This window comes from Lissotriton vulgaris, unplaced genomic scaffold (assembly GCF_964263255.1).
Source record: "Lissotriton vulgaris unplaced genomic scaffold, aLisVul1.2 SCAFFOLD_10968, whole genome shotgun sequence".
Taxonomy (NCBI): domain Eukaryota; kingdom Metazoa; phylum Chordata; class Amphibia; order Caudata; family Salamandridae; genus Lissotriton; species Lissotriton vulgaris.
The window spans coordinates 13588-32412 of record NW_028243237.1 but is presented as its reverse complement, the minus strand read 5'-3'; the positions used below and the strand labels follow the sequence as shown (position 1 = coordinate 32412).

The window sequence follows — 18825 nt, the reverse complement described above, 5'->3', positions numbered from 1 at the left end:
GGGTTAAGGGTGAGGCGTTGAGGGAGAGGTGTTGAGAGCGAGGGTGATTGAGTGTTTGAGGGTGCAGGGTGGAGGGTGAGTGAGGGTGAGGTGTTGATGGTGAGTGAAGGTGGGTGAGGGTGATGGTGATGTGTTGAGGGTGAGTGAGGATGAGGTGTTGAGGGAGAGTGAGGATGAGGTGTTGAGGGTGAGTGAGTGTAATTCAGGGTGGGTGATGAGTTAAGGGTGAGTGAGTGTGAGTGAGGGTGTGATTGGCAAATGTGAGTGTTTTGCATGTGTGACTCGTTATTGTAAAGTAAAGTGTGTTTGTTTTTTTGTATGTTGTTGTTGTAGAATGATGCTGTTGTGGTGGTGTAGAGTGATGTTGGTGTGTTGATGAGTGTTGTTAGTGTGGTGCTTCCTAATGCTGTTGTTGTGATGTGTTGATGATGAGTTGTGCTGTGTTAGTGTTCAACTATTACCACCACAGCATAACTCATCCCAACAACAGTTGCACTTCTCCCAACAACCTAATTTGTGATGTCCACCAATGGAACACGCATCAATACCACCTTAACATTCGGCCCCCCACAGTAACATTGCTCAACAACACAGCATAACTCAGCACCAGCACAGGCGTATTTAGCTCAACAGTCTCATTCATACATAATACTGTAGTGCGTGGAAGCTACAAAGTATGTGTATTTTGTATATGTTTTTGTAATGTCAAATGGATTGGCTGAATGTTGTATGTGGGTGTGACTATGTTGTATAAATTTAGTGTCTTAGTTATAATTTTCCTTTCGTATAGAAAAAATTACCATAGAAGTTGTAAAGTTTGTATTACACACTTTTTTATTTTTTAAAAAAAAACACAAATATTTATTGTTTAACTTTGTACAAAAAAAAGATATCCTGGCAACATGCAAAATTTAGTCAGAAAATATTTCATCGTCTTTTTCTTTCAGAATCTTTATGATTTGCCCATTACAAAAGACAACTTCAAAAGTTTGTGGCAAAAAATGGACAAGGGCATCTCCGATGTTGTCAACTTCCTCATCTAACATAAACCATTTAATTAAGATCTCGTTTTCGATGGGCATCGATTGCAATTCGTCTGTGTTTGTCACTTTTATTGTGATAATACTCGTTTGCTCAGTAGAGCTTTCAACACCATAAATTAGAATGTCCATGTTTTCCTCTGGTGGGGCTGTTACCTGTTGAGAGAAAAGAAAAGCAACAATTATTTTTTAAATTTGTATACTTTATTTTTTGTGTAAGGCCTATAGTGGTTGAAAGGGACAGAGTTGTTGAAAGGGACACATTGGGTGAAATGGACTGAGTAGGTGAAAGGGTCCCAGTTGTTGATAGGGTTTGAGTGGGTGATAGGTCGAGAGTGGGTGATAGTTGGTGGTAATATTTTTTTTGTGTGGTTGTAGTGTGATAGTGTGTTGAGGGTGAGTGAGGGTGAGATGTTAAGGGTGAGTGAGGGTGAGGCGTTGAGGGTGAGTGAGATTGAGGGTGAGTCAGTGTTTGAGGATGAGTGAGAGTGAGGGTAAGTAAGGGGCTGATGGGGAGGTGTTGAGCGTGATTGAAGTGGTGTTGTGGTGGTAAGTTTTTGTGTGTGGTTGTAGTGTGATAGTGTGTTGAGGGTGAGTGAGTATGAGGGTGAGTGAGAGTGAGAGTGAGTGAGAATGAGGGGGAGGTGTTGAGGGTGAGTGAGGATGAGTGAGGGTGAGGAGTTGAGGGTGAGTGAGGGTGAGGAGCTGAGGGTGAGTGAGGTGTTGAGGGTGAGGTGTTGAGTGTGATTGAGGATGAGTGAGAGTGATGGTGAGTGATGTGTTGAGATTGACTGAGGGTGAGGCGTTGAGGGTGAGTGAGAGTGAGGTGTTGAGGCTGAGGGTGAGAAGCTGAGTGTGAGGGTGAGTGTGGGTGAGGCGTTGAAGGTGAGTGAGGGTGAGGTGTTGAGGGTGATTGAGGATGAGTGAGAGTGAGGAGTTAAGGGTGAGGTGTTTAGGGTGAGTGAAGTGTTGCTGTGGTGGTAAGTTTTTTTTGTAGTTGTAGTGTGATAGTGTGTTGACGGTAAGTGAGGGTAAATGAGGGTGATGTTGTGAGGGTGAGTGAGTATGAGAGTGGTGTTGAGTGTGAGATGTTGAAGGTGATTGATGATGATTGAGATTGAGGGTGAGTGAGGAGTTAAGGGTGAGGTGTTGAGGGTGAGTGAAGTGTTGCTGTGGTGGTAAGTATTTGTTTGTTGTTGTAGTGTGATAGTGTGTTGACGGTGAGTGAGGGTGAATGAGCGTGAGGATTTGAGGGTGAGTGAGTATGAGGGTGAGGTGTTGATGGTGAGTTGTTGAGGGTGAGTGAGTATGAGAGTGGGTGATAAGTCTAGAGTGGGTGATAAGTCTAGATTGGGTGATAGGCCTAGAGTGTGTGAAAGAGCCAGAGTTGTTGAAAGGTCCCGAGTGGGTGAAAGCTCCCGAGTGGGTGAAAGGTCCCAAGTGGCTGAAATGTCCCGAGTGGGTAAAATGTCCAGAGTGGGTGGAAGGGGCAGAGTGGTTGAAAGGGCAAGACTGGGTGAAATTCCAAGAGTGGCTGAAAAGAGATAATTGCAAAAGGTTTTGTTTGTTGTGCTTACCTCCATTTTGCTATGGCGCGTTGTATTCAATATTTTTTGGCAATTGAATTCATGTACAGTGACATGAGTCAGGGTCACATATTTCCCAAGATGTATTTTAAATAGTGACGCTTCTCTCCACAGTGTCACTTTTATATCATCAGTTGCATCTTTTATTGTAATGGATTTGAGTGGGGTATCTTGCCCATTGATAAACACCGTTTTTGCGTCCTCTTCCTACACAAAAAGAAAGCATTCTATTAAATAGTGATAGTAAAAACAGATATTACTAGTGCATTGTATGAAAGGCTATATAATGTATCATATTTAACGACCCAAATGAACCTCCTTTCTAAAAGATTGAATTGTTTATTGTAAAAAATGGCCTTGTAGATCGTACTTCTTTTTGTAGTATACACCAAAGCACTGCTATCTTTGAAGAGTGTATAATTAAAAATTTTCCTGTTAGTTATTGAAGTTACTAAAGGTGTAATGTGTGTGTAAGTGAACTATGCATTTTTTAAGTAGACATGATGACATGAGTGAGGGTGATGGTGAGTTATTGAGTGTGAGGTGTTGAGTGTGAGGAGTTGATGGGGAGTGAGGGTGAGTGAGGATGAGGTGTTACGTGAGGGTGAGGTTGAATGTAAGTGAGGGTGAGTGAGGGTGAGGGTGAGAGGGTGAGGGTGAGAGATTGAAGGTGAGTGAGGGTGAGAAGTTGAGGGTGAGTAACGATGAGCGTGAGTGTGAGTGAGGCTGAGTGACGGTCATTTCGGGTGAGGAGTTGAGTGTGAGAGTGAGTGAGTGTTGAGGGTGAGAGATTGAGGGTGATTGATGTTGAGAAGTTGATGGTGAGTAAGGATGAGGGTGAGTGTGGGTGAGAAAGGGTGAGTTATTGGGTGAGGGTGAGGTGTTGAGGGTGAGTGAGGGTGAGGGTGAGGCTGAGGCTGAGGTGTTGAGTGAGAGTGAGGTTGACTGAGGAGTTGAGTGAGAAGTGTTAAGTTTTTGAGGGGGAGGTGTTCATGGCTAGTGAGGGTGAGTGAGGGTGAGGAGTTTAGTGTGATTGAGGGTGAGTGAGATTAAGGGTGAGTGAGGCGTTGAGGCTGAGGTGTTAAGGGTGAGGTGTTGAGGGTGAGTCAGGGTGACGTTTTGAGAATGAGTGAGGGTGACTAAGGGTGAGGCATTGAGGTAAAGACAGTGTTTTGGTTCTATTCCTAAACAAAAAGTAAGCATTGTATAAAATATTTACTGTAAAAATACATCTTACTATTGCGTTGTATGAATGGCCATATAATGTATTATATTTAGCGACCCAAATGAACATCCTTCCTAAATGATAGCAATATTTTTTGAAAAAACTGGCTTTGTAGAGAGTACTTGTATTTGTAGTATACAGGAAAGTGCTGCCATATTATAGTTTTCAAAAGGCTTGTTTTTTGTTTAATTGTTAATGAAGTTACTAAATGTGTGCTGTGTGTGTAAGGCAAGTATGCATTTTTTTAGTAGACCTGATGACATGAGTGATGGTGTGGGTGAGGGTGAGTAATTGAGGGTGAGGTGTTGAGGGTTAGGGTGAGTGAGGGTGGGGTTGAGGGTGAGTGAGGACGAGGTGTTACGTGAGGGTGAGTGTGAGTGAGGCAGAGTTAGGGTGAGGGGTTGAGGGTGAGTGAGAGTGAGGGAGTGTTGAGGGTGAAAGATTGAGTGTGAGAAGTTGAGGGTGAGTAAGGATGAGTGTGAGTGTGGGTGAGTGAGGGTGATTGATTGAGTGAGGGTGAGGTGTTGATGTTGAGGCTGAGGTGTTGAGGTGTTGAGTGAGAGTGAGGGTGACTGAGGAGTTGAGTGAGAAGTGTTGACTTTTTGAGGGGGAGGCAGAGTTAGGGTGAGGGGTTGAGGGTGAGTGAGAGTGAGGGAGTGTTGAGGGTGAAAGATTGAGTGTGAGAAGTTGAGGGTGAGTAAGGATGACTGTGAGTGTGGGTGAGTGAGGGTGATTGATTGAGTGAGGGTGAGGTGTTGATGTTGAGGCTGAGGTGTTGAGGTGTTGAGTGAGAGTGAGGGTGACTGAGGAGTTGAGTGAGAAGTGTTGACTTTTTGAGGGGGAGGTGTTGAGGGCGAGTGAGGGTGAGTGAGGGTGATTGAGTGAGAGGTGTTGAGGGTGATTGAGGGTGAGTGAGATTAAGGCTGAGTGAGGCATTAAGGGTGAATTGTTGAGGGTGAGGTGTTGAGGGTGAGTGAGGGTGAGGTGTTGAGAGTTATTGAGAGTGAGAAGTTGAGTGTGAGTAAGGATGAGGCTGAGTGAGGGTGAGTGATTGATGTTGAGTGTGAGGCTGAGGTGTTGAGGTGTTGAGTGAGAGTGAGTGAGTATTTGAGGGAGAAGGGTAGAGTTTTAGAGTGGGAGGTGTTGAGGGCTAGTGAGGGTGATTGAGGGTGAGTGAGGAGAAGGTGTTGAGGGTGATCTCGGGTGAGTGAGATTGAGGTTGAGTGAGGCATTAAGATCAAATTGTTGAGGGTGAGGTGTTGAGGGAGAGTGAGGGTTGGGTGTTGCGGGTGAGTGATGTTGACTGACGGTGAGGCATTGATGTAAAGACAGTATTTGCGTACTTTTGGTAAACCCAAAAAGAACAATTCTACAAAATAGTGACAGTAAAAACACATAGTAGTAGTGCGTTGTATGTCTGGTAATATAATGTATTATATTCCACGACCCAAATGAACATACTTTCTACCATAGTGCATTTTGGTTTTAGTAAAAATTGGCTTTGTGGAGAGTACTTGAATTTGTACTATACCCCAAAGCACTGGCCTATTATATTTCTCAAAACTATTACTTTATACATAGTGTGAAAGAGTGTCTAATGCAAGCTTTTTTGAGGTTGTTAGTGAAGTTCCTAAGGGCCCGATGTAGGTAAATCCCATTTTTGTATGTAGGTACCAACATCTGGATTCATTACAGAATCCTTAACAAATCTTTAATTACCGAATCGGTAAATACCGAATAGGTAATGCCTATTCATTCCTATGGGCTTTGAAGCCCATAGGAATGATTAGGCATTACCGATTCGGTATTTACAGAATCTGTAATTAAAGAATTATGAAGGGTGCAGGGGGTGTCACTTTGACACCCTCTGGCACCCCCAAAAAAGGCACAGGTGCCATGTGGCAAGCATACCTGCCCTAAGGGCAGGTCTGCCTGTCACATGCCATAGGTATTTTACCCTGGATTTGTATTCCATGGTAAAATACCGATCGTGTAAGCCATGTGCAGAAGGTAAATTGCATACCTACATTACATTTCAGTTAATTTTATTGAATCTGTAAAAGTACCGATTCGGTAATTAAACAGATTTGCTAAAGTTACCTAAAATGTGCCCCTACATCTCAATAGCCCTTTACCGATCTGAAACGGGCCAAAATCGGTATTTTTGGCCGATTGGGATCGCTAAAGGGCTACCTACATCGGGCCCCTAAATGTGTAATTTGTGTGTAAGCCAACTATGCATTTTTTTAGTAGACATGATGACATGTTTGTGTTCATACTTCTGGCACATATTGTCCCTGAAACAGTCATCAGACTATTTAGACTTGCAATTTCGAAAAAGCAAAAATACATAGGATATGTCATTTACAATACTAATAAGTCCAACTTTTCCACTGCAAGACAATAGTTTTTTTTAGTTGACATGATAACATGTTTGTGTTCATACTTACGGCAATTATTGTCCCTGAAACGGTCATCAGGCTTTTTAAACTTGCCCGTTTTATTTCCTTGATGGGAGAAGCCGATGGTGCAGGCGGATGCAAAATGTTGTTTGCTTGTTGGATCAGGCCCTCCTCGATTGTCATTGCGGGAAATTTGGTTACTTTAGTTTGTTTTGTAATTAAAATTGTTTTGTTTTTGAGAATAAAGTTTTGTATCAGTAGTCCACAGTTTATTTTCGTTTGCTCATATAAATTTTCTTGGTAACAAGTACATTTAATTGTTCCAGTTTTATCTGCTAAAGCCAAATGGAATAAAATTTTCTGCTCTTGTTTAGCATTTTTGTACGTAGTTTTCCCTGAGCAGCTGATGACATTAACTCTTATTGGTTTCTGGTATGGTTTGTTGTCATCAGTATTAATGTTCATTATTTCTTCAATAGACATCATCTGAAATAGAAAATGTGATATAACATGTTAAATACAAACCCATATTGGTTTATGATCACTGTAATAGCATTCTAAAGTACCATAGTTGTGTAGTTGGTCATTTGTATATATATGATCTAAAATGGATTGGTAGTTAGTTGTGTAACTGTTAATGAGTTGTTGACATTGTAATTTTGTTTCAAAGAATCCAAGTAATTGCTTGCTGTTTGCATTTGTTTGAGATACATCCACATTGAAATCCCCTATAATAATCAATTTGTGCGTGGGGTAAAAATCCGTAATATTTGTGATGAAATCAAAAAGAGAAGTTATACTTTTTAGGGGTGGTTTGTATAAAATGATAATAAGGTAATCTGTGTCATCAATCTGTAGAGTAAAATGTAAAATGTCTATCCCTTCAAGTGTCTCATAAATAGGCAATATAAATAAATCTTTTTTGTAGTACATAATCATTCCATGGTTTGTGTTGTATGTATGAAATTTATCAAATATAATGTGATGATATTGTTCTATCGTGAAATCATTAGCTGTAGCATTTCTTGTAGTGTTGATCTCAGTTAAGCAAATAATGTCTGCTTGTAATATATTCCTATCCGCTACCATAGATGAAAAATTTTTCTGTAGTGATCTTATATTGTGTGCAATGATATTGAAATGTGCACTGTATGTATGTAACTGTGGGATATGTATTTCAAGTGGCATTTCTGTCCTTAATCTGTGCATTTCCTCATTAACTTGTGGATGTACTACAATTTTACGTTCATCAAAATTGTGTACATAGACATTTTGTATTGATTTGGCCCTGCTAATAGCAACATAATGCAAATGATGAATCTTGCTGTTATTAAAGTGTATATAAAGTGGTTCGAGAGTTGCACCTTGTGTGCGATGTATAGTGCGTGCTGATGCTTGGCGTAAAGGAAATTGCTTCCGTATAATGGTAATACATTTCTTAGTGTATTGGAAATGTCTAGCTATAGCATGTATTGGTGTCCATGTATTTTGTATTTGTGAATGAAATAAGTGTTTATATTGTTGTCTGGTTGTTTGTCCTATAGTGGGATTGTCAAATAACAACCAAACAATAATAGGTGTATTGTTAATCAATTCTACTAATTGTACAACACCAGTTGCGCCATTTGTTAAACCATCATTGACATCCACATTGCAACTTAAATCATAACGAAGTTGTAAGGCAATGTGTAATGTATGTGAAAGGCCCATTGTTTTCTGTGGATCTTTGGGCAGTTGCTTAAGAATCGTTTTTTTCACACTTTCAGACAAATCAGAACTAACAGTATCGCTTGCTACTGTTATGTAGACAGGATAATCTTTGCAATGTTGTTCTAAAACCTTTTTGTTAATTTCATTAACTTCTAGATTAGTTGACATGATATATGGAATTGTTTCTAATAAAGTCTCATCAGGTTGTATTTCCCTTTGCTTAATTTGTGAAATATCTTCTTCAGTATGCTTGCCTTCTCTCAATCTGTTTAGTAATTCAGCAAATTGTAGATCTTCTTTTTGGCGCATAATTTTTGTTAATTCAAAAATTTTAAAATGTTCTTTCCATAAGTTAGCACTTAAAGGACCATACATTTGTGTAGAATCCTGAAAAATGTATCTGTCAAATACAGGTTTTAATTGGTAAAAGTCACCAATGGCTAAAATAGAAATTCCTCCAAATGGTTCATTAGATGATTTAATTTCTTGAAGCCTGTTATGTATAAAATTCAACATATTGTGTCCTACCATTGAAATTTCATCAATAATAACAACTCTAACATGCATCATTTCCATTTGTAGAGCAGTTCTATGTTCATGACTCAGTTGTTTATAAGTCAAACTTTGCGACACAGGTATTTTGAAAGTGCTATGCAGTGTTTTGCCATTAATATTATGGGCAGCCTTTCCTGTTGGAGCAGTAAGTAAGATATAAACATTATCAGGATTTTCACCGGCCTTAGTGTTATAGTAGCGTAGTAAAGTTTGATATAGTGCAGATATTACAAAACTTTTCCCAACACCAGCCCCTCCAGTGCAAAAAGTATAGCATGGAGTGCTAGTAGTTTTAAACCAATGCAAGTGATGGTAAACAAATTTAAGTTGTTCTTCCGTTAAGTTTTGCATAAGTTGTTGGTATTTTTCATTGGGCAAAATAACGTTAGTTGAGCTTTGTTCTTCAGTTGTAGTTCTAATTCCTAAATCTAGAGCCAAATCATATCTATTATTATGTTCTGGATTTTTGTCTTCTGTCTGTATATTCACAGTTGGTGATAGAGGAGGTGAAATTACATTTTCATGAGACTGTTCATGAATAATGTTTGTAAGTTCGCCATGCTGTTTGTTATAGATTTTTAGTTGTGTGTCAACAAATGTTTTAACTTCCAGATACCTATCATAGTAAGTTTCCTTGTTGATTAGTATTTTTTCTTCTTCCCTCCATGGATAGTGCAACATTAATATTTCTCTATAATACTCTTCTGGTTCATTATTTTTGCTAAATCTGCAAAAGCGTATTATTTTCCCTTGTCTGCGCTTATTTAAAGCATAATCATAATTATGTTTCGGTTGTTGTTTATTTCCGTCACTACATTCTATTTCTAATTCTTCCTCATCTGAACTGTAAAAGTTTTGTTCTGCAAGTAAATCTTCGCAATCATTTATTTCTTTCCCATGTGTTTTTTTCTTCACATAGTTGAAATTAGCCGCATAGTCTGCTAACGTGCACATCTCTAATGATTGTGGCCGTTTGCAGTACTTAATAATAATATTTTCACATTGAATGTCAGTTGAATTTTCGGGCAAGTTATTAATAGTTTCGATATCACGCATTAAATAAGTTCTTTTCTCTGGACGGCTAGTATTAATAAATACAAATGATCGTGAGCTTTTCCGTAATGGTATTTGAAGAATTAGATATGCTGCTTCTTGAGCACTAATTTCTGTGCAGTTGAGGAATTTGTTCCCTATGTGTTTAAGTTGATCTTTGATATTACTATTGCTTGTTACCTCTTTAGCAGCTTGCGCTAGAAGTTTGCTAATTCCTCTTTGCGATTTACTGATATATGAGATAATATAGACTGCACAAGCATAAGGGTCTAGTATAAACTGCAAGTCTATGTTTGCTCGCCAAGCTTCTAAAAGAGTACTATTGTAGTTATTGATGAAGCATTCGGCTGGTGTTCTTTTTAAAAAAATAGTTGTTTTTTGTAAGCTAGTTTGTATAGAAGTAATATATTCTTTATCATCCATTTTAATGAAGTCCAAAAATTCCTCAAAAGAAAGTGTATTAAAAGTAGTATTATTCATAGCTTCATGTATTATTTTCATATTATCTTGCCATTGGTTATTTGTCTCCTCCAGTGTTAATGGCTCTAATATGAGCGTTCTTGACATTGGATATTTGGGATATTGATATTTGCATGTCCGTTGCTGTTTACGTCTGCAATTTTTGGTGTGACCATGCCTTTGTAGATTTATTAACGGTTGTAAAACAGGGTTCTCAGACTTCTGACAAGTGATATATTTGTCAATAAAGCTATTGACTTCTTCCACTGGTGAAACACCATACAATGGTGCTTTGTTTACCCAGAGTAATGCATGTATATGTGGAGAACCTCTTTGTTGGAATTCGACTCTGTAAAAGTAGTCTACTATTTCCCCAATTGGATTAGTGCCATTCAGCAAAACACAATTAAAGAATTTCCTAACTTGATAGTCAAACTGTCTTGCACATGTTATTGGATCTTCTTGTATTAATTTACTTTTAGTTTCCCAAGACATGTTTAAGAATTCTTCCTCTGTACATTCCTTTAAGTTTCTAACTCTCAATAGTATATTTATTAAATGGTGCCATTTTGTTTCTGCAGCAGATAATGTCAAAAAGAAAGTGGGAATGCCAAGTTGCCTTATCATAGCAAAAATATCTTTTTTGCAACCTTCCCAATATGGAGGTGAACTGCGTATAGTTTTTAATATTTTGTACCCCTCATTAAACTGTAAAACATTGGCAATATTACATTTAATGTCTTTAGCAGTTATTTTATTCCCATCTGTAAAATGTTTTCTGATGGAAATGTTGATTTTACCATGGATCTGCTTAATATGTAATTTCTTCAGTTTAAAAAAGACATTAGTAATAGATTTAGCGACTCTTCTATCATAACTCCTTAACTCTGCTTGGCAAATAGTACTATAATGTACTGGTATGTGTCTTTCCTTATTGTTAGGCCTTCGTTCACCACAAAAAATAGTAGGGAAAGCCAAAAACTCTGAATCTTTATCCTCATATAAACCTCTTGGCGTGTTATGTTCAGCTGGAGCGAAACTTAACACATTCAGCGAATTACTAGTAATAGTTTCATTTGTTAACATAGTATCCAAATTCCCAGCTTCTATGTTGTCAGAACTATCAGATGAATTGTTTGTCTCTGAAGTCTCATTGTGAGATTCTATTTCTGGAGGTATATACTCCCAGTCAGGGTTAATGGTAACACCATATTCATTAAACATTGTACTATTTTTAGCTAGCCATGTAGCTGCCTTTTTTACAGTATTTGGTCTAATATTCTCATAATGTGTATATGATTTATAGATTAATTTCCTTTTTAATTTCACTGGGATTGTCATGGCGTCATTAATTTGCCTTGGTAAAATGGTAACAGTTGTCATAACATCTGCAGGTACATTAACTACTGCACCTGATAATGATTTTTGAAAACCGCGTGGCAGACTCCGAATTTGTAAGAATGGTATCCTAGGTGAAACTAATCTTTCTTCTAAATCATATAATTCTAATTCAACTGGTACATTTGGGAAGCCCATGCCATTTACAATTGAACATGGTGGTATTTTGTTTTTGCGAATGTAATAATAGCAAGTCTTACAAATAAAATTTGTTTTCTTGTTACTAATGTTACACTTGTTGAAAATTTCGGATTGGCTAACACTGCGTATATTTTGCAACGTTTGTTTATGCCACAGTTGATTGCAAAGAGTACAAATGTACTCTGGCCCATGCAATATTTCCCGGTGGAATTTGCTAATGATTGTATGGATTTGTTTACCTCGTTTCTGTCTTTGGCCCTGCGTGAAGATGGGTATGTTATTATCAGTAGCACTTAGTTGACTGTTGGTAATGTCTTCTTCAGCTGTATTAACTTTTTTTCTTTGTACAACTGTAGTTGGACATGTACTTGAATCCCTTTTTCTTTTCCGAGACTGTTTATTTGTTCCCTGGATAGCTTTACTATTACCTGGTAATTGTGCTAAATGATTGCTATTGCTATTCCCTCCCTTACTTGTATTCTGTAAATGATCAGAAGACATTGATGTTGATGTTATCGTCTGATTAGGAGTACATTCAGTAGTATGTACCCAAATTTTTCTTTCTTGCGGCAGGTGACTATTTTTTTTGTGCACAGTAAGTGCTTTTGTAAAGGATTTCCTTTGAATGACTTTTATATCTATTGGTGTTAATTCAAATTGGACACATTGCTCAGCCTGATGTGTAAAGTTATATGCTAGTTTCATAACATATTGAATTAGCCCTTCAAACGAATTAAATGCAATTGTAACACATGTTCCGTTTGAATGAGGCATGCCTTCATGGTCCCTACTATGTGAATCAAATACAAAGTATGATTGCATATGTTTGAAAATAGCTATTACATAAACATTCATACAAAGTAGAACACCACAGTGCTTATTAATAGTAACATTTAATGCTGTGCTAATATCTGGGTAGGCTTTATCAAAACGTTTAAGGACATCACCGTAGTAAGCATTCCGTAGCAAAAGTGAATATATCTCTTGATTGTGGTCTATATACCTTGGCAGGTCATCTGGATGCATAAGTGTTTCTTTGTTAATAGAATGCATTTGGAGATATAAAGCGTCCCCACGGTCCATTATATAATGCAGATCATTAGAGTTCCAAGTAGTTACTGGCTTGCATAAATTGTGCAAGACAGCAAAAGCACTATTTGGTAAGCATTGCTTACCTTGTGATTTGCTATTAAATTTGCTATTCCCTTGATGGTAACTTGCTTTCAAGCATTTCTGCATCTTATAAGTTATACTGAAATGTTGTTATCAACAAATGTAAATTAAGAAGGTTTGTGAACTAACAAATTTTTTGGGGGACTGTAAGGTATGAACTTTTAACAAATTTTAAACTAAGTGGCAAAGTAGTATTTACCTTAACTTCTGTTTCTTTTGTTGTTGTTTTAATAATCTGAAAGGAGAAAAAAAACATATTGTTTAGAATATATTTTTCTGAATTTTTGCCATAAAGGCCACATTAGCATGTAAATAGTCTTTTAAAGACCTGTTAAGAGCTCTAGTGCTGCTGTGAGTGTATGTGCAACGGCTGGCACACAGGCAGGGATGAGATGATAGAGGGAGAGAGAGGAAGTGGGAGGAAAAGGGGGACAGAGAGAGAGTGAGTGAGTGCGTGAAAAGTTAATACTGAGAGACGTTAAAAAATGTGTGTGTGTGTTATGTGTTGCATTGAATCAGAGAATGGATGAGGTGTGAGGAAGGGAAAGGGAGTGAGAGGGAGAGTGATAGGAAGGGAGACGGGGATGGAGGGAGGGAGAGAGAGGGAGAGGGAGACAGAGGGATTAACAAAGTTAGAGTGAGAAAGAGGAAGACAAGAGAGAGGGAGGGGGAGCTAGAGAAGGAGAGAGAGGGTGAGTGTGGGTGAGGGGTTGAGGGTGAATGAGGATGAAATGTTGAGGGTGTGAGTGTGAGGGTGAGGTGTTGAGTGTTGTTGAGGTGAGGTGGTGAGGGTGAGGGTGAGTGAGGGGGAGGGGATGAGGGTGAGTGAGGGTGAGTGGTATTGAGGGTGAGTGAGGGTGAGGGTGAGGGTGAGTGAGGGTCACGGTTTGATGGTGAGTAATGGTGAGGGTGAGTGAGGATGACATGTTGAGGGTGAGTGAGCATGAGGGTGAGTGAGCATGAGGGTGAGTGAGCATGAGGGTGAGTGAGCATGAGGGTGAGTGAGGATGGTGTGAGTGAGTGTGAGTGAGGGTGAGGGGTTGAGGGTGAGTGAAGGTAGGTTAGGCTTAGAGATTGAGGGTGAGTGATGGTGAGAAGCTGAGGGTGAGTAAGGATGAGGGTGAGTGTGGGTGAGTGGGAATGAGGTGTTGTGGGTGAGTGAGGTGTTGAGGGTGAGTGAGGCTGAGGCTGAGGTGTTGAAGTGTTGAGTGAGAGTGAGGGTGAGTGAGGAGTTGAAGGAGAAGTGTTGAGGGTGTGTGTGTGAGGTGTTAAGGGCTAGTGAGGGTGGGTGAAGTGTTGAGGATGAGTGAGGGTGAGTGAAATTAAGGGTGAGTGAAATTGAGGGTGAGTGAAATTGAGGGTGAGTGAGGTGTTGAGGGTGAGTGAGAGTGAGGTGTTGAGTGAGAGGTTGAGTGAGTGTGAGTGAGGGTGAGGGGTTGAGTGAGGGTGACTGAGGGTGACTGAGGGTGAGTGAGGGTAAGTGAGGGTAAGTGAGGGTGAGTGAGGATGAGCGTGATGGTGGGTGAGGGTGAGTAAGAGTGAGTGAGGCTGAGGGTGAGGGAGGGTGAGGTAGAGCGAGGCATTGATGGTGAGTGTTGGTGAGGTATTAAGGGTGAGTGAAGGTGAGTGAGAATGAGGGTGAGTGCAGGTGAGGGTGAGGCGTTGAGGGTGAGTGAGGGTGAGGGTGAGAAAGGGAGAGGCGTTGAGGGTGAGTGAGGGTGAGCTGTTAAAGGTGACTGAGGGTGATGCGTTGAGGGTAAGTGAGGGTGAGGTGTTGAGTGTGAGTGAGGGAGAGGGTGAGGCGTTGCGGGTAAGTGAGGGTGAGTGTGTGTGTGTGGCTTCAAAAAGTAAAGACACCCTTAAAGTAGTGTCGTTATTTGTATTCGGAAAATAGTTTAGAATTGCTGAGGATGTGGGACTTGAATGTGTCTGTTGTTAGTTTTAAAAGCTGGAATTGTTGTTGGGGATGGAGAGGGAGTGAGTGTGTGCGTGAAGAGTTAATAGTGCGAGACGTACCGAAAAATGTGTGTGTGTCATCGTGTAACTTAGATTACTTCCTATATTGCATTGAATATGAAAATGAATGCGGTGTGCGTGTAATATTGAAAGTGTACACAGTTAGTGTGCAAGTAATGTAGAAAGATAGAGAGGGAGTAAATGGGAGACAAATGGAGAGTTATGTACAAAGACAGAGAGGAAGGGAAAGTTAGGGAAAGGAAGGGAAATGGAGGGAGAGGAAGAGAAAGGGAGTGAGATGCAGGGTGATAGGGAGGGAGACGGAGAGGGAGGGAGAGAGGAGGAAGAAAAAAGGGGGGAGTGAGACAGAGGGAGGAACACAGTTAGAGTGAAACAGAGGAAGACAGGAGAGAGGGAGGGGGAGCTATAGAGAGGGAGAGAGAGCTATAGAGATGTAGTGAGTCCGAAAGAGAGCGAGAAAATTATGTGTATGCCGGGAGGGCTTAGTGCACGAAGCCTTTGGCTGCAGGGTCCTGTGATTAACCTCATGGTCAGTTTAATGTTGTTGCTGTTGCCCCGACCCTTAACAACTAACCCTGCCCCCACCGATGCGGTCCTTGGACACAAAGTAAACAGTACATTTTTCACCTGCTTGAAAGATTGTGAGTAGCCATGTAATAGAGGGTGTGTGCGAAAGTCCCCTTGATAGTAGATTGTGTGTATGAAAAATTTGTTGTGGTGTGGCGAAGTGTTGCGAACGGATTATGACTGTACAATTCCCCCTAATGTTCCAATGTGCCTGTGACTAGTGTAGTAAGTGTAAGGTCCTTTTTTTTTTGGGTAGGCAGCTAATCCTGGCTTGGAATTGTTGTTGGGGATGGAGAGGGAGTGAGTGTGTGCGTGAAGAGTTAATAGTGCGAGACGTACCGAAAAATGTGTGTGTGTGTCATCGTGTAACTTAGATTACTTCCTATATTGCATTGAATATGAAAATGAATGCGGTGTGCGTGTAATATTGAAAGTGTACACAGTTAGTGTGCAAGTAATGTAGAAAGATAGAGAGGGAGTAAATGGGAGACAAATGGAGAGTTATGTACAAAGACAGAGAGGAAGGGAAAGTTAGGGAAAGGAAGGGAAATGGAGGGAGAGGAAGAGAAAGGGAGTGAGATGCAGGGTGATAGGGAGGGAGACGGAGAGGGAGGGAGAGAGGAGGAAGAAAAAAGGGGGAGTGAGACAGAGGGAGGAACACAGTTAGAGTGAAACAGAGGAACACAGGAGAGAGGGAGGGAGAGCTATAGAGAGGGAGAGAGAGCTATAGAGATGTAGGGAGACCGAAAGAGAAAGAGAGCTAGAAAATTATGTGTATGCCGGGAGGGCTCAGTGCACGAAGCCTTCGGCTGCAGGGTCCTGTGATTAACCTCATGGTCAGTTTAATGTTGTTGCTGTCGCACCGACCCTTAACAACTAACCCTGCCCCCACCGATGCGGTCCTTGGACACAAAGTAAACAGTACAATTTTCACCTGCTTGAAAGATTGTGAGTAGCCATGTAATAAAGGGTGTGGGCGAAAGTCCCCTTGATAGTGGATTGTGTGTCTGTAAAATTTGTTGTGGTGTGGCGAAGTGTTGCGAACGGATTATGACTGTACTATTCCCCCTAATGTTCCAATGTGCCTGTGAATAGTGTAGTAAGTGTAAGGTCCATTATTTTTTGGGTAGGCAGCTAATCCTGGCTAATGTGTTATTGGATGTGTGCTTGTGAAAATGTAATACTAGTCGTTGTACGAGTGGCTGTTTCTGTGTGTCAGCTTGTAACTTGGATTACTAACTGTGCAAGGAAATGTACGAATGAATGCATTGTGCGTAAATGTTGTAAACTGTTGCCTGTTTACGTGCAAATTAATGTGCAATTAGAAGTTCTGACTGAAAGTTTGGTGCTGTAGTGGCGAAGTGCTATGATGTTACATTGCGTAGGAGTTGCACGTGTTGTATAAGGGTGGCAGTCAGTGTTTTGCCTAATGTGACAGGCTGTGTGTGATTAGTGTAAGATGCAGTGTTTTGCCTAATGTGACAGGGTGTGTGTGATTAGTGTGCTATAGAGAGGGAGGGAGACGAAGAGAGAAAGAGAGCGAGAAAATTATGTCTATGCCGGGAGGGCTCAGTGCACGAAGCCTTCGGCTGCAGGGTACTGTGAATAACCTCATGGTCAGTTTTATGTTGTTGCTGTCGCCCCGAGCCTTAACCACTGACCCTGCCCCCACCGATGCGGTCCTTCGACACTAAGTAAACATTAAATTTTGCCCCTGAGAGAAAGATTGTGAGTAGGAATGTAATAGAGGGTGTGTGTGAAAGTGTCCTTGTTCGTGGAATGTGTGTTTGAAAATGTTGTTGTGGTGTGGCGAAGTGTTGGTGTACCCAGTTAGTGTGCAAGTAATGTAGAAAGATAGAGAGGGAGTAAATGGGAGACAAATGGAGAGGTATGTACAAAGACAGAGAGGAAGGGAAAGTTAGGTAAAGGAAGGGAAGTGGAGGGAGAGGAAGAGAAAGGGAGTGAGATGAAGGGTGATAGGGAGGGAGACGGAGAGGGAGGGAGAGAGGAGGAAGAAAAGAGGGGGAGTGAGACAGAGGGAGGAACACAGTTAGAGTGAAACAGAGGAAGACAGGAGAGAGGGAGGGGGAGCTATAGAGAGGGAGAGAGAGCTATAGAGATGTAGGGAGACCGAAAGAGAAAGAGAGCGAGAAAATTATGTGTATGCCGGGAGGGCTCAGTGCACGAAGCCTTCGGCTGCAGGGTCCTGTGATTAACCTCATGGTCAGTTTAATGTTGTTGCTGTCGCCCCGACCCTTGACAACTAACATTGCCCCCACCGATGCGGTCCTTGTACACAAAGTAAACAGTACATTTTTCACCTGCTTGAAAGATTGTGAGTAGCCATGTAATAGAGGGTGTGGGCGAAAGTCCCCTTGATAGTGGATTGTGTGTATGAAAAATTTGTTGTGGTGTGGCGAAGTGTTGAGAACGGATTATGACTGTACTATTCCCCCTAATGTTCCAATGTGCCTGTGAATAGTGTAGTAAGTGTAAGGTCCATTTTTTTTTGGGTAGGCAGCTAATCCTGGCTAATGTGTTATTGGATGTGTGCTTGTGAAAATGTAATACTAGTAGTTGTACGAGTGGCTGTTTCTGTGTGTCAGCTTGTAACTTGGATTACTAACTGTGCAAGTAAAGCAACGAATGAATGCATTGTGCGTAAATGTTGTAAAGTGTTGCCTGTTTACGTGCAAATTAATGTGCAATTCGAAGTTCTGACTGAAAGTTTGGTGCTGTAGTGGCGAAGTGCTATGATGTTACATTGCGTAGGAGTTGCACGTGTTGTATAAGGGTGGCAGTCAGTGTTTTGCCTAATGTGACAGGCTGTGTGTGATTAGTGTAAGATGCAGTGTTTTGCCTAATGTGACAGGGTGTGTGTGATTAATGTGCTATAGAGAGGGAGGGAGACGAAGAGAGAAAGAGAGCGAGAAAATTATGTGTATGCCGGGAGGGCTCAGTGCACGAAGCCTTCGCCTGCAGGGTACTGTGAATAACCTCATGGTCAGTTTTATGTTGTTGCTGTCGACCCGACCCTTAACCACTGACCCTGCCCCCACGTCGGAGTGTTAGAAACGAAAGTAAAAATTGTGTAGAAGAGTGAACAGTTGGCTGTACTTACATGATATATGTTGGTGCGCAGTTTCTTTCCCCCTATCAAGGAAATGTTGAAAGCGTACCAATAACCTACAAGAGATAACGATAAAAAAAGCAATATGTATCTGTTGGTTTAAACCAAGGTATGACCTGTTTAAGAAATTACGTAGTCCTTTGCTAAGTATTACCATAGAAAATGTAGATTAGCAAACACACATGTGGCAGAATAATTTAACACAGGTGCAATGTTAATATAGTAACAGTTCTAATAAACGCAAGTAAATATATCAATACTGTCCCTTAGATGTATAGAAATAACACTTGCATGCACTTACGTTCTAAGATTGAATGCCGTAATTTTTCAGTGGCTGTTGGTCGATAGCAGCAAGTACAGCGCCGTTCTGTAAGTCGAAGTTCTGTCCTCGCTGGTAAAAAGAGAGTAT

The 18825-nt window shown here is 40.7% G+C and overlaps 1 protein-coding gene and 1 long non-coding RNA gene across 2 annotated transcripts; both read right to left on the bottom strand.

Moving 5' to 3' along the window:
• Positions 1–816: 816 nt before the first annotated feature.
• LOC147668658 (uncharacterized) lies at positions 817–6485 on the bottom strand. Its single transcript, XM_086948544.1, has 3 exons — positions 6302–6485; positions 2618–2833; positions 817–1196 (listed from the first exon to the last, which is right to left on the bottom strand). Exons 1-3 carry the CDS (start codon positions 6434–6436, stop codon positions 912–914), a joined length of 636 nt encoding a protein of 211 aa, XP_086804670.1. The 5' UTR covers positions 6437–6485; the 3' UTR covers positions 817–911.
• Positions 6486–18559, bottom strand: LOC147668657 (uncharacterized). The gene is made up of 3 exons (XR_015303848.1): positions 18408–18559; positions 12942–12977; positions 6486–6739 (listed from the first exon to the last, which is right to left on the bottom strand). It is a non-coding gene; the product is annotated as an uncharacterized LOC147668657 (long non-coding RNA).
• Between the last annotated feature and the right edge of the window lie 266 nt (positions 18560–18825).

What these genes read in the sequence shown, in the direction of transcription:
- LOC147668658 (XM_086948544.1), bottom strand. Translation starts at nt 6,436, where the DNA reads ATGACAATCGAGGAGGGCCTGATCCAACAAGCAAACAACATTTTGCAT. An exon ending in TTTCAGGGACAATAATTGCC is followed by an intron (nt 2,834 to 6,301) that starts GTAAGTATGAAC and finishes CTTTTTGTGTAG; the next exon opens with GAAGAGGACGCAAAAACGGT. An exon ending in CGCGCCATAGCAAAATGGAG is followed by an intron (nt 1,197 to 2,617) that starts GTAAGCACAACA and finishes TTCTCTCAACAG; the next exon opens with GTAACAGCCCCACCAGAGGA.